Here is a 17,031-nt window from a genome sequence, read left to right as displayed (position 1 = left end):
GATATACAGCTCAAATTGATAACAGTGAAAGCAACTCTAGTGTTGCTCAAGTAAGACATTATCTAAATATATCGTAATACGTGAATCCAATGAATCTGAATAATGTTTTCAGTCAATTGATCCCCGTGAAAACAATTACTCATATAAACGAGCACTTTCATTTCCATCTAAGGGGCAAAACACAATAAAAGAGACAAATGAGAATAACTAGTGGTCATCAGGGGCGGAGGTAGAGTGTGGGATGCGGGTTCGGCCGAACCTAATAACTTTTGTTCAAATAATATATTTGTCTTAAGAAATCTATTGAATATATATAACTTATTAATTTAAATACTAATAACTTAAAAAAATTATAATTCTAAACCATAAGGTTTAAATACTGCTATGCCTCTGATGATGGTCGAGAGCTCAATTGATCTTAAAATGAAAAAAGAAGTAATAACATCCACATTAGAAAATTTCAGTCTGCTGTTGCGACCAAACACACTCACGCAAGTATACGCGGTCGTCAAGTAATAAAGTGACTAAAAGTCGGATGTCGAACCCACGAGGACTTATGATTAACTATTAACTAAATTAGACTATCCTAATTATCTAAACAAGAATTAAATCTAAAAATATTTTATTCCAACTAATTAAATAAGAAAAATATAAATAATAAACTTTGAACAGAGAAAGAGCAGATTTTAATGATATCAATGTAATGAAAACGATCTAGGGTTATGGGCTATCTAACAATCCTATTGTATTCTTCAATTGAATTGACCGACTAATTTATCTAGCTTATTGGTTGACAGGGTTAATATTGCTCATAAGAATCTGTCGAGTTCTTACTCGCCTATTCCAACTAACTTAACGCCTATATGTCTATGGAGTGAGAATCAACAGGAACGCATTTATAATTCCTGTAAATCAACCAAGCAAGGCAATTAGGTATATGTCTATCCTAACCACGAATCCGTTCCCCGATGCCCGAGTTCAAGAACTTGCCCTACTCAATCCTATATGCAATATAGAATTCCCACTTTCGAGTTCAATTCTAGATTCGTAGATAATATTCAATTGGTGATCAAGTAATTAAATAATTAAGTGCAAGATTGAATAAATAAACTAATATGATAAATCAAGAAGTCAAAATCAATATCCGAATAACAATAGTCATGAAAGAACCACAACCCTAGAACGTGAAGTTTAACTCCACATAGACATGGTAGCCAAACAACAAATCATACAAAGAAACATAAAAATTACTAAGTTTGGTAGGAGAAAGATGAAACTTGATGAATTCCGGCCTCCACAGCTTTGTCGTGGCTTTTTCCCTCTTCCCAATATGTTAGATGACCTAAAAGAGGCGTTTTTGGCTTATATATTGCGTACCAAAGTCGTGGGCCAAAGTTTTCCTATTTCTAATCCAAATCAGCTTCAGGGATTGATGCTAGGGTGGATGCGTCGCATCCACCTCGTCCTCCACTTCTCAGCTTCGGATGCTACGGTGGACGCTATGGGCCGACTTCACTGCTAAGGGTGCACGAAAGATGTAGTTTTTTCTAGGTTGGATGCGACGCATCCAACCCTTCTTCCTCTGGCTAGACTACCTTTTCTTCATATTTTGCACTCCAAACACCTTAAATCGTCACACATAACTTAATTAGTCATAAAACCAATAATTAAACCATGTTGGGAATTTTAAAGATCAAATAACATCAAGAAGTGGTTAAAACATGGGTAAAGTAACATCAACACATATCGAAATATGCCAAACATCACTACCCCACACTTAAACCTTTGTTCGTCCTCGAACAAACCATCCTATAGTAGACGAAACAAAGTTAAGCTCTTATCATTCAAAGCACACTGCACCTATGACCGTGGTTATTTGCAACAATTAGGCTCTAGGCTATGCATCACATACCCTTCCCTTTACTTATGCCCTTCTTTAAACATATTCGAACAAAGACAACATGCTCACAACAACCCTAACCTCAAAAACCGACTCAATGTCACTATGTACTCATGGCTTGAACACCCAACATCATAGAGAAGTCTAATAACGTTACCTATCCCTCGTGAAATCATGTGCCCTCACAACAAGAACAAGAGAGCGAGTTCAATCCACACATTCGAATCTCATGATCAAATATATTTTAATGACTCACATATATCAAAGAAAATCGCTCACTCTCACAAAGAAGTCACATGCATGAAATTAGTACCATAGGCTTGCCCTTAATGTAAATCTCTACTAATGTAAGCTCGCTCGATCTAAAATCAATTAGGACTTTTTCATGGTTGTAATGTGGGCTAAGGGACGGGTAGGATATATTTAAGGAATAGTGACTCACCCTCCTAAGCACTTTAATACATCACAAAATTACTTTAAGCATTTTTTTTCTTCAACCCCACTTCAATTTCACAAACAATATCACCCCCAAAACAGTCCCTTTTTCTTTAAGCACTACTTTAGTTCATACCCACTAGCAAGAACAAGATAACAATTTATTCATTTATATTTTTCTTCTTTTTTTTTTTCCTTTCAATTTCCGCTAGTGGTGTATTATTTTACAAAATAAGTGCACCCTTCTTTCTTTCATTGGTTCCACTCAAAAGTCACCCCACACTTAGTCCCTTCTTACTTCTTTTAGCGCTCATCTAACAATTAAAGTGCTTTAAGAGGTAAAAGGATCAAAACAATGTCAATTAAGAATAAAAAGGGTATAGGCTTGTAATGTGGGTACCAAATAAAAGGTCTACAGGCTCAAAAAGGTTAACTAGGGATAGATTCTATTTGTGATAAGCAATAAGCTCAAAAAGATCAAAGAAAGCCTAAAATCATTTTTCAAACCGAGCATCACCTAAAATTTCGCTTCAACTCACATACCGGGCAAGTTCTAGACACAAGTACAATACATGGACAATACAAAAACCTTACCACACATGGCACATGACTCATTAAGGACGGTTACATTCCGACTCTCAAACAATACAAGTATTCACAGAGCAACGAGATATTAAGCATTAAGCGCAAAGTGAACACAAGTCAAGAAAATGAGAAATAGGCGCCACAAAATATGCTATCCATTTTAACAAGGCATCATCAATAATTTCAAATCATACAGAAGATACTACACATGCGAAAGTATAAATATGTTACTATCAAACAAGTCAAGGGCGCCTAGGTTCATCATTCTTGCTCCTTTTATTCCCTAAATTCCTAATCTACTCGGAAAGAAAAAAACTACCCGGTTCAAACTACATCCCATGGAAAAGAACCGAGGCACAAAGAAAAACCACAGGGGATTATTACTACCTAAAGAAAGCTAAAAGATATATTTTAGATTTTTGTTTAGACTTTAATCCCTCAAGAAAACTGTCTAGGAGATCAATCGTCGGGAAAAGTCCAATTTTTCTATTTTTTTTTTCTTTTTTTTTTCCTTCACAAAAGCTACTACACTTAAGAATGAGTACTACAACTAAGCTAAAATAGCACAGAAACTTATCCAAACGATCTCCTCACCCCACACTTAAAATTTTGCAATGTCCTCAATGCACATTATAAATAATAAGAGGGTAAACGAGACTCCCTGGTAGGCCAAAGGCCGAAGCAATAGCGGCTCACGAGGTACTCAGACTTCCCCCAGGCATCGTCCTTTGTGTGGGCACCCCACACTTAGTCCTCACAATCTAGCTCGCTTTTGCACTCTTCTAATGGCTTTGCTTCCTATGCTCATAATCCTACAAAACAAAAATAAATACTACAAAATAATAAAAATAAAATAAACTAAAAAGTAAACAAAAATAAAAGAAAGCAGTAACGCTGGGTCGCCTCCCAACAAGCGCCTGATTTAACGTAGGGGCACGACGTGAACCACTTTTTGCCTCCACCTCGAACTTATGAATTGAGCCCCTAACATGGCATCCAGTTTGCGGCTATGCTCCAGTGGTGGGGCTACAAAGATAACCAGGCCAAGTAATAAATTTTTCACTCTACACTTCTCGGCCTTTAGATGAGGAATGTATTTTTTGCTTTTTGGCATGACAAATTCAAAAATATAGGCATCATGTTCCTCTTCCATTGACTCCTCCAAAGGCTTAGATGACTCGATTTCCATGTCATCATCCAAATACAATGTCGAAAAATATTTAGAATGAGGACCAACACGCCCCAACTTTAGAATTGTATTACTATTTATATCCTCATATGTGCACACATTAGAGTCTTCAAATATAACATTATCTGCTACCTCGCATGGCTCTAGTGTACTTTTCTCAACATGGGCATCATCAACAGAAATATGCTCGAATGATTGGCTCTCCACTTTTAGCTCCTCAATTTGGCGTATAAGCTCCTTTTCAGCTTCTGACAACTCATTACTATTTTGTTGGGCGATAGACGCAACAACCTTTGCATTTAATTTATCTTGCAAGTCGTGAATAGTAGTGACAAATTTATAGATCCCTTGTCCCAGTTTAGATCTTCCCTCTATAAAGTGTCTCATCCCATCAGTAAGTTCCTCATGTTGAGCTTCATATATTTCTAACTTTTCAGCCTGTTCTGCCAGCCAAGTTTGGCTCAAAATCTCCTCTTTTTCAAAAATTTTCTCTTGCTGGTACTCGCTCTCTTCATTCAATTCTTCCATATTGGCCTTCATTCTTGTGATTGCTGCCCTCATTCTTTTCATATCTTTTTTGAGTTCATCCTGTTGCTCTGCTACTTGCCTCAGAATATCCCTAATATATGCATCAGGCTCCATATCCTGCACTTCATTGCCCCTATCAAACTCAGAAATATCATTAGAAAGATCATAATAAGGGCTCAGAGAAGGATGAACAAAATTAGGACAACCATCCCAATGGCCATCTTGACCACCACACATATTATAAATATTCCACTCAAAGGATTGAGATTGTGCGCACAACTCGCTCCTGGGAACATTCTGACAATTTTTCCACCAGTGGGGTCCTCCACAATATGGACAAGGATCATCAAAATAAGAATAACCATCATTCGAACAATTTTTATTCCAAGATGCCATGCTAAAATAAATAAAAAATACTAACTAAAATAAAATAATAAAAAAAATATGAATAGATAAAAAAAATGTCTAATCTAGAAAAATAGCAAATTTCTAAGTCCCCGGCAACGGCGCCAAAAACTTGTTGCGACCAAACACACTCACGCAAGTATACGCGGTCGTCAAGTAATAAAGTGACTAAAGTCGGATGTCGAACCCACGAGGACTTATGATTAGCTATTAACTAAATTAGACTATCCTAATTATCTAAACAAGAATTAAATCTAAAAATATTTTATTCCAACTAATTAAATAAGAAAAATATAAATAATAAACTTTGAACAGAGAAAGAGCAGATTTTAATGATATCAATGTAATGAAAACGATCTAGGGTTATGGGCTATCTAACAATCCTATTGTATTCTTCAATTGAATTGACCGACTAATTTATCTAGCTTATTGGTTGACAGGGTTAATATTGCTCATAAGAATCTGTCGAGTTCTGACTCGCCTATTCCAGCTAACTTAACGCCTATATGTCTATGGAGTGAGAATCAACAGGAACGCATTTATAATTCCTGTAAATCAACCAAGCAAGGCAATTAGGTATATGTCTATCCTAACCACGAATCCGTTCCCCGATGCCCGAGTTCAAGAACTTGCCCTACTCAATCCTATATGCAATATAGAATTCCCACTTTCGAGTTTAATTCTAGATTCGTAGATAATATTCAATTGGTGATCAAGCAATTAAATAATTAAGTGCAAGATTGAATAAATAAACTAATATGATAAATCAAGAAGTCAAAATCAATATCCGAATAACAATAGTCATGAAAGAACCACAACCCTAGAACGTGAAGTTTAACTCCACATAGACATGGTAGCCAAATAACAAATCATACAAAGAAACATAAAAATTACTAAGTTTGGTAGGAGAAAGATGAAACTTGATGAATTCCGGCCTCCACAGCTTTGTCGTGGCTTTTTCCCTCTTCCCAATATGTTAGATGACCTAAAAGAGGCGTTTTTGGCTTATATATTGCGTACCAAAGTCGTGGGCCAAAGTTCTCCTATTTCTAATCCAAATCAGCTTCAGGGATTGATGCTAGGGTGGATGCGTCGCATCCACCTCGTCCTCCACTTCTCAGCTTCGGATGCTACGGTGGACGCTATGGGCCGACTTCACTGCTAAGGGTGCACGAAAGATGTAGTTTTTCTAGGTTGGATGCGACGCATCCAACCCTTCTTCCTCTGGCTAGACCACCTTTTCTTCATATTTTGCACTCCAAACACCTTAAATCGTCACACATAACTTAATTAGTCATAAAACCAATAATTAAACCATGTTGGGAATTTTAAAGATCAAATAACATCAAGAAGTGGTTAAAACATGGGTAAAGTAACATCAACACATATCGAAATATGCCAAACATCATCAAGACTCAAGAGCTAGTCAATAATCTTAAAAATGAAAAAGAAGTAACAAGGGTATAGTGAATATTTTAATATAGTTAAGTGGGTAAACTGTCGCAAACAATTTACTTGAGGAACCATTCCGTAATTCACGGATAAATCTTGGAATTGATGCAGCTCAAATTCGAACATAATTGTTGATGCCTGGTAGCTGATCCGGTTGTTGCAGGCCTGCAACGAGTCAATCCCGAAACGACGCAGTTTAAGTGTCCCCTGATAATAAACGACAGCGTACCGATATCAATTTTGAGATTGGACAGTGCATAAGCATCTTCTGCATCTATCAGCTGGACAAATCGAAAAAGAAAGAAAAAAAGTAAAAAAAAAAAACAAAAACAAAAACAAAGAGGAACAGATAAAAAGACAACAGAAAGAGGGCTTTTGGCATCGAATCTCAGCCCTGCATCGGTTGTAATCAATTTTCTCGCTCAGCTCCTCTCCCCTCTCCCTCTGGTAAGCTTAGTTCCAATGCTGTTTCCTATTTCATGTTTCTATTGTTTGATCTGTTCAATTTCCTACTATTTCGCTAATTCAAACCGGATTTTTGTGGTTTCTTCTTCTTGTTTGCTTCGACTTGTAAAATCTAGCTTCTGATCTAATTTGCGTATCTCACATTTGATATGAGTTGCTCTAGCTTGTGTACTACATCAATGCATCGTTAAAAATTCACTTAGAAAGTCAGTTCTTCTTCTAAAATGTGGATTTAAGAGGGAGAAGAGGTGTGGTTGACCTCAAGGATTAGGTTGTTTGAACTGTAAAGGGGCGGTCTTTATTGGTTTCATTAGATTTACACTTTGTACATATAGAAATACAATGAAGTTTCTTGGTTGACTGAGCGAAATTTATTCTCTTGCTATGTTGCTTCCACTGCTTGTTGAACCTAAGTGTTTGCTTAGCCTTGCTCTCATATCATGGAGCCTAGACTTCGCTTTATTGTAGAATTCAGATAATTAGGCTCAGACTTCAGGAGAATGACGTAATAATTGATAGAAGGGAGGAATGATATGGGAGGTACTATGCGATAAAAAGATACTTAACTAAGTAAAAGACAAGTTCGATAGAACATTGGTGAGACCAGCAATGTTAGATGAAAGTGAATATTAGGCCTCGAAGGCTAAACATATCTAGAAAGTGAGTGTCACAACAATGCAAGATGGATGTGTAATTATGAAATATTTGACAAGATTAAAATGATCCATTTGTGAGGGTGCAAGTAGTACACATGGAGGGTGTAATAAGAGAAGATCGCCTGATATGATTTGACAATGTTCTAGTAGACCTTCATGGGAACTGGTTTATAGGTGTGATATTATGATGAAAAGCTGTGTAGGACGACCAGAACCGATGTTAAATTTGCTTAGGACAGAGCACTAGTGAAAGAAAGGGGATTCGTGTAGGTAATAAATATAGACTGGTTGGGTCTAGAGGTTACTTATGGGTGTCATTTTTACCTTAGTTACGATGTTTACCATGAGTTTCTTTGATATGCTAAAAGACTTATCGATATTGTACTTATTGATATTGCAGTCATAAGTGTGAGATTTAAAGAATCTCAAAATCTAGACAACTCCTAATAAAAGGAAAATTATTTATAAACAAAGTAGTATTGGAATGATTTAGGGCCTAATAAAGTGGAATGGCTATAGAGGATTCAACTTATGTGTCATACTATCGAACTTTTGGAAAGAGCAATGGAACATAGACTTAGGGACATTACAAGGGTGTATGAGAGCCAATTTGGATTTATGTTCGATCGGTCTTTAACATGTCCTATTTTTTCCTAAAAAGATTGATGAATATTCGTAAGGATAAGAAGGAAAAAGATCATTCTTCCTCTGCTTCACAATGATACTTTTGTTGACCTAGAACAACATACAATAAGACGGGAGCCTAAGAGCAACAGTAAAGTTGTCTTCGTGTGACCTATAGGTCACGAGTTCTAGCTGTGGAATCAGCCACTGACGCCTGCGTCAAGGTAGACTACCTATATCATACAATAAAGTAATATCAATACAATAAAGTGTCAGGAAAAGTCTGTTGCTGGGTGCGTTGATGGGTGTTGGAGAAGTTAGGAATTCTTACCAGATGTACATTCCGTAAAGGATAAGCATAAAGGAGTTGTCACAAGTGTGAGAACGATAGGAGGAGATATAGGAAGTTCTCATAACTGACTGCAATTAGTTTAAGATTGAGACATAGTTGTTGTTAACTTGTTATTGTTGTTGGTTATAGAGGATTAATGTAGCCGAACTCTAACTTTGTTGATTGCGGCATAAGTTCTTATTATTATTTCTACAACAGGTAACTTTTTTTTTCCGTTTAGTAATATTTCTGCGAATGATATTGTCATACTAGTAAAGCATGCTAGTTCAGTTTGTCCTTACTTACCTAGTTAGAGATAAGAAATATAGACTAGCTTTGGGTTGAGGAAACCTGTGTTTGCTCCTTGGTTTCTTTGCATAAAATTCAATCAACTGTCTCAATCTCAAATTAGTAGGGCTTCAATATATCAATATTCTATATCCGTTTCGTTCTACTCAAGCCTATTTCATTCCGATAATAGATGATTTTCCTTTTCAAGACAAATTAGAAATTCTCTAAATTTCAACACTTAGCCGTACACTAATAACTAACTTAAATCTCAACTATTTTCCTGGATCTTTTGTTTTCATTTCGTTCTATCCCTAGCTAAATCGCCTATAGAGTTGGGAATTAGTAGCAAGTAACATTAAATAGATAAAGCGGGAACGAAACTTAATATTACGTGTTCATGTTCTTGTTAAAAATTTGATCTGGGTTTGCTAGTTAGAGGTAGTAGGTATCCCGTGGAATTAGTCGAAGTGCGCGCAAGTTGGCCCGGATACCACGGTTATTAAAATATAGGAATTTGATCTGGGTTTGTATGTACTTCTTTACCAAGTCATAGATGGTAAAAGAAAGAACTGCTTTTTATGTGGAAACCTGTGTTCGCTTTCCTTATTTCTTGGCATAAGGGGGGACTTAATCATGAGTAATGTTAGATAGAACAGATGGAGATGAGATAAAGTTCCCGTCTCTAGGAAAGCTTGAAATCAATAATATTGGGTTTGTGACTGATGTGTCGCATTCATTTGTCTACAACTTTGGTTGCTTTGAGATCATTATATAAAGTATTTTCTCTTATATTTCCGCAGAAAGGCCAAATTCAAGATGGGTTTCTAGCATTTGCCTTTTCTCCTGAATGATATGATGGTATGATGCCATACTTTTATATTTGGATTTTGCATTTTTCTGTATCAGATGATTGTTTGGTAATGTTGACTTGTTTTCATAAGAAACAGAAAAAAATTGCAAGTACCTTTTTTGAGAAGGTTTAAATATTTCTGAGAAGGAATCTGCAAGTACCTTTGTTTAAGGATCTTTAAATATATATATATCTTACAATTGCAGTAGCTATCAGTAATTGATTTAGAAATCTTTTAGATTTCACTTACTACTGCGAATTAATGAGACCTGACTGAACCTATTCTAGATTAACAAACCAAAGAGAAAACTGGTAGAACCTACTTATGTACCATAATGCTATCGCTTAACTGGCAACTAAAATAATTTTCATGAACAGGCTACTGTATTAAACTATAATTGATCTGATTATGTATATGCTTAATGATTCTTTCTTTAATAAAGGACCACAATAACTTTACTATAAAGACTTACATGGCCATCATGGCCGAGAGGGATGCTGCCATCCGCGAACGGAATATGGCACTAGAGGAGAGAAAGAGGGCTTTTGCAGAGCGAGACATGGCAATGCTTCAGAGGGATGCAGCTCTTGCAGAGCGTAATGCTGCGATACAAGAAAGAGACGATGCCATTGCTGCTCTTCGATTAGGGGAGAGCTCTATAAATGACAACAATGTGGTTCCAGATTCACCAGGAAATGACACTGAAAGTGGTGCAAAGCACATTTATAACCAACAGCAAATGCATAAAACCATAGCTGAAGCAGCTCATGGTTCAACGGAAGATCCCACAGCTGGCTACTTGAAAGGCACGGATACTTCTGAAGCAAAGAATCCTAAAAAGGTCAGGCGACCTAAAGAGAGCAGACACAATAAGCAAGCCAAGATACCAAGGCAGGGTAAAATTGGCGCAGAAAGTTTGAATATGCAGGTCATTTCTACATCATCAGATGATTGGGTAAATCTGCAAGAGTTGGATAGTGATAAGGAGGGAGATATGCAGCTCACATCATGGAAAGATAACTTGGGTTTGAACCAAATCAATTTTGATGAGTCTGCCATGCCAGTGCCAGTTTGCTCCTGTACTGGGACTCCACAGCCATGCTACAAATGGGGTCATGGTGGGTGGCAATCAGCCTGCTGCACAACTACCATATCTATGTACCCGTTACCTCAAATATCAAACAAACGCTATTCCCGGGTGGGTGGCAGAAAGATGAGTGGTGGTGCCTTCAGTAAATTGCTTAATCGCCTTGCTGGTCAAGGTTATGACCTGTCTGTTCCACTTGACCTTAAGGATCATTGGGCTAAACATGGTACAAACCGCTACAGCACATTAAAATAGCTTTTGTATGTACGTTGGATTGGGACCTCAAAACATGTAGAAGGCATTGTTGGGGAAGTGTGTTGTGGATGAAAGAAATTGTACTTTAAAACTGTGCAGGAGATATACAGCTAATAGTTATTCATTCACATTTTTTAGCTGTCTCTGTCTCAGAGTTCCAATTCATCTTATCAGAACGGCCTCATATCATGTAATTTGCTTTTATCAAAATATATTTAAATGAATATGGTGATTTGGGTGACAAATAGCTTGCTTTGCTTAGACAGCGAATACGGCAAACAAATGGCTAATACGTGTGCACGCTGGTGTATTTGTTGCATTTTGCCCGCATCGAACAATTCATTTATCGTTGCAAGTTTTCTGCTTGTTTAATCATTCTCTATGAATCTTTTCAACATATTGACTCTCCTTGAAAATGATCTTCCGCGTCAAATAGAATTTGCTTGTGGTATAGTGTTAGCAGTAGTACATGAAATTAAATGGCACTATTTTTATTGATGGAGGAAATAAGTACAAATTAATGACCTGACAGAATTTTATGCCAATTTTGTGCTCGCATTACCATTGTTACATTGAGCGTTTGCAGCTAATATAGGCCTACTATCTACAACCATAACAAACATCAGTTATTGCTTCATCTACAGAAAATCAATGTACGAACAAATAGAAAGGAGGAGCGATGAATAAAAAAGATGTAATAACTCGTGGTTTAGTGTTAGCAATGAAGTCTATCTCGCGCTAGATAGGACTTTGAAATCCTCTCTTATACCTTTTGGAGGCTTGGCCGCTTGGGTATAAATCAAGTTGAACGGTAAATAAAATATACACATCGGTAACAACGTCAGTTAATCTCTCAATTCAATAAACTCTTATCTATTTCTTTGACTACAACCTTTTGTTTTTTATTTGTGTAATCTTAAAAAAAAATGTCTCTTATAGTTATATGTGAAATTGGTGTATCTTTCTTGTATTGATTCTTGCGTGGATTGAATAATTTTCATTTCTTCACATTAAATAAAGAAAGAAAAAATTGCATATACTGCTCGTAGGAAAATAATTAAAAATTCATTTTCAGAGAAAAAAGAAAAGAGAAAGAAAAACAGATCGATAACAGCATGTGGCATCATTTTGTTACCTGCGCCAACAAGAGTGGCTAAATTGAGTATTTTGACCCATCTCAGGCTCATTTATGAACGGCCTCTCGGCATACACCTGCTTCTTAGAAAAAGACAGACGACAGGGGAAGCTTTGGCCGTTAAAAAATTCAGTTTTTCTGTTCGTCCGACGAAAAGATTTCACTCTAACTCTAGGTGTTGTTAATTGCTGCTCAACATAGGTGCTGTACCCTATCAATGGGTGCATCGGAATCAATTCTCTCCAGCTCACAGGTACTTTTTCAACTTCAACAAATTCTATGAATCTCAGTTCAAATTGTTCGCTTTTTTCCTTGTTTAATTTTAATTTTCTCGTGAGTGCAGAGGCCAATCGATGAGATCACTACAGTTTCCGAGCGTGTAGAAGGCGTTGATCCTATTTTGGAGAGGCTAAAATCTCTCAAAATTGTAAGCTCTCTTTCGCTAACTTCAGAATATTTGTTTTGGTAGCTATTAAGCCATCACTTACTGTGTGAATTTATCTAAATTCGTTGCCTGTATGAGTAGGCTGCTCCAATACTGAAATCGCCGCCGGCTGAGAGTAGCCTGACTGACATTCTGGTGAGAAAACCATCGTCCTCTTCGAATAAAGGTAATTGCCCTGTGCCTGCTAATATTTGAAACATTGTGATGCAAGCGGACTATGGTGGTGTTACTCGAACATAAAAAGTAATTTAGAGTTCCTCAAATGAACAACAAATCAAGAGAATATATCAAGCTTTTATAAAAGGAAAAAAAGGAAACAAAAAGAAAGGAAGTAGAGAGAGTCAGTTAAATTTCATCCTACAAATATTACATTAAGCATAGAGCCACACTGATTGATTCGTTTTCACCCCTGTAACGTTTCCAAGATTATGGCCTATCGCGCTCTTCCAGAGTTTCATTTTAATAACACAACAGTTCCACATCTTTGAATATCTCCCTCTATTGTCATATATCGGAACGAGCTACTCTTTGTTTTAATATAACATTGAGTAACTTGGATGGCCATATTACACCAACTTCTTCAAGGCATTTACAAAACTATGTTGTGATACCATTTGGACCACATGCCTTTTATCCTCAGATTTTTCATATCTTACTTTTCTCTAGTATACCTAATTTATGAGTTTAGTCAAGGTTTCAATTTGTCGCAACTGTAAGGTATCCTCGTAATTTGTCTTAGGCAATTGATCGAAATAACATTCTCATCTCTCTTTTTATTCTCTCTATCTCTTGTCAAAACTTGCTGAAAATTGTCTTTAATACACATAATTTGGTTCAAGTCTTACCCCTCCTCTCTTAATCGTGCTAGCTTATATAGTGCTTTCTCTTCCCGTGTCCATTACTTTTGGCAATAGTCCTCATTTCACTACTATGATTCTTTTGGTTAGGGTGCTAAGCTTTTAGACACACCTGGAAGCTTATGTGCTACTTTCTTTAGTCACTTGTGATTTTCATACATGATATCAACTTTGAAGAGTTGGATTAATATCAATGTTGTTGTATATTGGATGTTGAAATGTTTGTTTCTTATTTAAGTTTAATTATTCTAGTGCCAAATATCATATATGTATGGTATTATTTAGTTTTCCGTAAAGTTTGCCCTTCACTTCTCGCTTTTCGCTTTTCGCTTAGAACCCCCAGCACCTTTTTGCCTTTTTTGCGGTTTTCGCTCTTTAAACACGTATTTACTTAATTATTTCTTCAAGAGCCTTCATCATGATACTATGTAGTTTAATTCTTGATTATACTTGGGGGGTAAGCATGAGAGTGGCAGGTTTGACCATGCTGATGAAGTGGTTAATCACCAGATGTCTTTGGGCACCCATGACGACATCTTAAGTCACAGATTTTCTGTATATAACGTCATCAAATGAAGGGTGTCTGTAAAATTTGCAGACACAGAGCTATCTTTGAGTTAAAATAGAGAACAACATCTCCTAGAACAAGGTTGATAGTAGATGATTTATTGCCACTTTGTCTTGCTTGCTTCTCTTGTGTATATGATTTTCCCAATCTTCCCAATACTAAGTTGGTAATCAGGCTTAGATTCACCTATATTCAATTTGTTATCAAATTCAGATTTTCCCTGATTCCTATACTCCATTTAGTTCTATTGGCTGAAGCCTCATCTCTGGCAGTGTCCACAGATTTGCTGCTCCAGTTTATGATCCCTATTATTTTCATTATTGGAATCTCTGCAGATTTTGGAGATCCTGAATGAGATCATATATACATGTCTTTTCATCGAACTAGCTCCTTTTCGATGAGTCTGATTCACCTTTAAGCAAATCTGAATGACTAAACTTGTTTGTAGTATCCAAAGCTACAAAACTAATCAATTTACTTTTGTTATCTTAAGTAATCACACCCACAAGGGTGAGTATGTCTAACTTATCAAAAGAAAGTGAATGGTCCTCACCTAAAGAGATACCAAAGAAGCTTAAAATAAAATAATGTGAAACAATTCAAAAAATTTCGTCACAGCAGTGGTAGCATTTGACCAGCACTTTCTTCAATACCTGTTGCACTATACTTTTTTATTTTCAACAATTGTCATCAGGAATAATTAGAAGTTTTCTCTTATCCTGCTGGTGAGATACTGATATTCCTTTCTTTGTTCTTGTAGGCTGTGTAGATCCAAAAGTTCTACTTGAGCTCTTCTCTGTATATCGCCAGTGGCAAGAGGAGAAGGCCCAGAAGATCTGTAAAAGACAGGTTTGCTCAATTATTATCATGTGTGTCTGGTCACTTAATGCTTCAGTAGCCATTTACCGTTGTGGCAGTGGTTGCCTCCTTAAAAAGAGTGGATCTAGAACAAGTCTACGAAATGCACCTTTGTGTCAGTTTGAGTTAGACTATGTAATTACACAACAAAATCTATTCTTAGTGCAATTTCCAGTCTCAAAACATGGTCGTTTTTTGGGTCATTTCTTGTTAACCGGGGGGGGGGGGGTAGGAGTTATCACTTATCAGTATCCTTTTGAGTCAAAGCTGTGGTCTGAACTTTGTATGGTGCTCTTGCAAGTAAATTAAGGTCAGGTAACTACTGTTAGCCGAGGCTGGTGATGAGGTGGATTATCACCCAAATAGTCATCATTGATGCTCAGAATTGTTAAACAGTTATTGATCCTATCATCCTAATTATGTTTACTATGTAGAAGTGGCTGATTAGATTGATTTGGGTTCTCTAAAACTTGGTTCTAGAATTTACAAATAAAGGAGCAGCTGCCTCAAAATCTTGTCTATCTGATTACTCGATATTCATCAACTTTTCGGGCATATTTATTCCCAAAGTTGGTCACTAAAACTAAAAGCCCTCTAGGTCTGTGATAGACAATATCCTTTTAAATCAACAAGTGCGCATCATCAACTCTGAGATTTTAAAAGGTGGGTAAAGATAATGCAAAGTTTTATGTTTGATCACAGCTACATTATTATTTGTTCCATTGTACCTTGGTTGAGAATTGTCTTGCCACCTCCCGTAGTATTGCTTGTATTACGCAGATGGTATACCATTTGCGAAGTGCTTCCTTTGAAGATAATTAAAAGTTATAGTCAATTTGGTGGTGGCTTTTCGACACTAGGATATCGAAGCTCTTTTCATTACATTAAGTCCTATGTTCTAGGTGTTAGCCTGCCTATGCTAGCATGTGAAGCTCTTCATCAGTGTTTACAAGCTTTTGCTGTTTCTTGTAGTTCTTCTTCAAGTGAAAAGAAGAGCTAGGATATCTTTTTTAAGTAGATCTTTGGATAATTGCTGCAGGAAGAAATAGAAAACAAAATAGAAGTTGCAGATGCATTGGCTGTTAAGCTGCTTCAACGTTTCAATTACTCTGTTTCTGCAATGAAAACCACCTCACAGCATCTATCAGAAGGTATTTTCTTTGAACTGGATCTATCAGAAGGTAATATAATTTCCAATCTCGGAAAGCAGAAGAAAATAGAAATGCCCAAGGGAATCACTAGGGTTACTATAGTCTGGGGCTTTAGAATAAAGTTAAATGGTTGTCCATATGATATCTGATTCCAGGTATTTAATCTAGCAAGGGAATGCTGTTTTTTAACTCAATGTTTGAATTGCATGCAGTACATGGTTTGCAGGTTGAACTTGGGGAGTTAAAAGGGAGGTTGACAGAAGTAATCAGTAATTGTGATGCATTGTGCAAGAGGATTGCTGCAGAGGGACCTGAATCACTTCGATCGTCTATCAAACCACTTACAGCAGCTTCCTCTGATACAGGAAGCAATTGCAGTAGCATACATAGTACTCTGCAAGCTGAAGCAGATGAAAAGAAATAGCGTGAATGCTGTGTTGGAGCTTATAAAATGTCTCTGTCCCCGGTGTACATAACTTGTTTGAGCATCATGACCCATAATTGTATCTTTTGTCCAACTGACTGTTAGTTCAAGCACACTCAGGAAATTAATTGCACAGGAAACATAGTCAGGGAATTTAAATGCATTGGAAGCACGTGGATCTACTTCTCAACTGGTATTGACTGTTCATTAATTGGCACTTGAAATGTTAAGATTCATTGTTTTGATGTTTTATTGTATTTATTTATTTCTTTTTATTATGACAAATCCCTTCCTATGGACATTCAGGAGTTGTGTGGATTTGAGAATTTAATTGGACGGTAAAAGAAGTTTAAATAGATTAGTATGCTGATCTAGTTTTGCCTTGTAAATATTCGTAAACTAAAATAAGATCTCTGAAAAAATTGCGGAGCTTATCAGGCAGATAACATTGATAAGGCTACATTGTAGTAAACATGTAAATGTTTAGAATTAAGGGGCAGAAGGGTAGAACATAGTTTTACCTCACCTAATTGAAGAAG

General features: G+C 36.6%; 2 protein-coding genes across 2 annotated transcripts; both read left to right on the top strand.

Moving 5' to 3' along the window:
- Window positions 1–6,776: 6,776 nt before the first annotated feature.
- LOC107832043 (uncharacterized) lies at window positions 6,777–11,299 on the top strand. Its single transcript, XM_016659849.2, has 3 exons — window positions 6,777–6,941; window positions 9,662–9,719; window positions 10,155–11,299. The coding sequence occupies exons 2-3, from the start codon at window positions 9,714–9,716 to the stop codon at window positions 11,052–11,054; spliced, it is 906 nt and encodes a 301-aa protein (XP_016515335.2). The 5' UTR covers window positions 6,777–6,941; window positions 9,662–9,713; the 3' UTR covers window positions 11,055–11,299.
- Window positions 11,300–12,243: 944 nt separating this feature from the next.
- On the top strand, window positions 12,244–16,744 carry LOC107832042 (uncharacterized). Its single transcript, XM_016659848.2, has 6 exons — window positions 12,244–12,442; window positions 12,533–12,616; window positions 12,716–12,800; window positions 14,820–14,908; window positions 15,957–16,068; window positions 16,281–16,744. The coding sequence occupies exons 1-6, from the start codon at window positions 12,407–12,409 to the stop codon at window positions 16,490–16,492; spliced, it is 618 nt and encodes a 205-aa protein (XP_016515334.1). The 5' UTR covers window positions 12,244–12,406; the 3' UTR covers window positions 16,493–16,744.
- The last annotated feature ends 287 nt before the right edge of the window (window positions 16,745–17,031 follow it).

Source organism: Nicotiana tabacum, chromosome 17, assembly GCF_000715075.1.
Source record: "Nicotiana tabacum cultivar K326 chromosome 17, ASM71507v2, whole genome shotgun sequence".
Lineage (NCBI taxonomy): Eukaryota > Viridiplantae > Streptophyta > Magnoliopsida > Solanales > Solanaceae > Nicotiana > Nicotiana tabacum.
The sequence above is the reverse complement of the archived record's forward strand: the minus strand, read 5'-3'. Positions and strand labels throughout refer to the sequence as shown.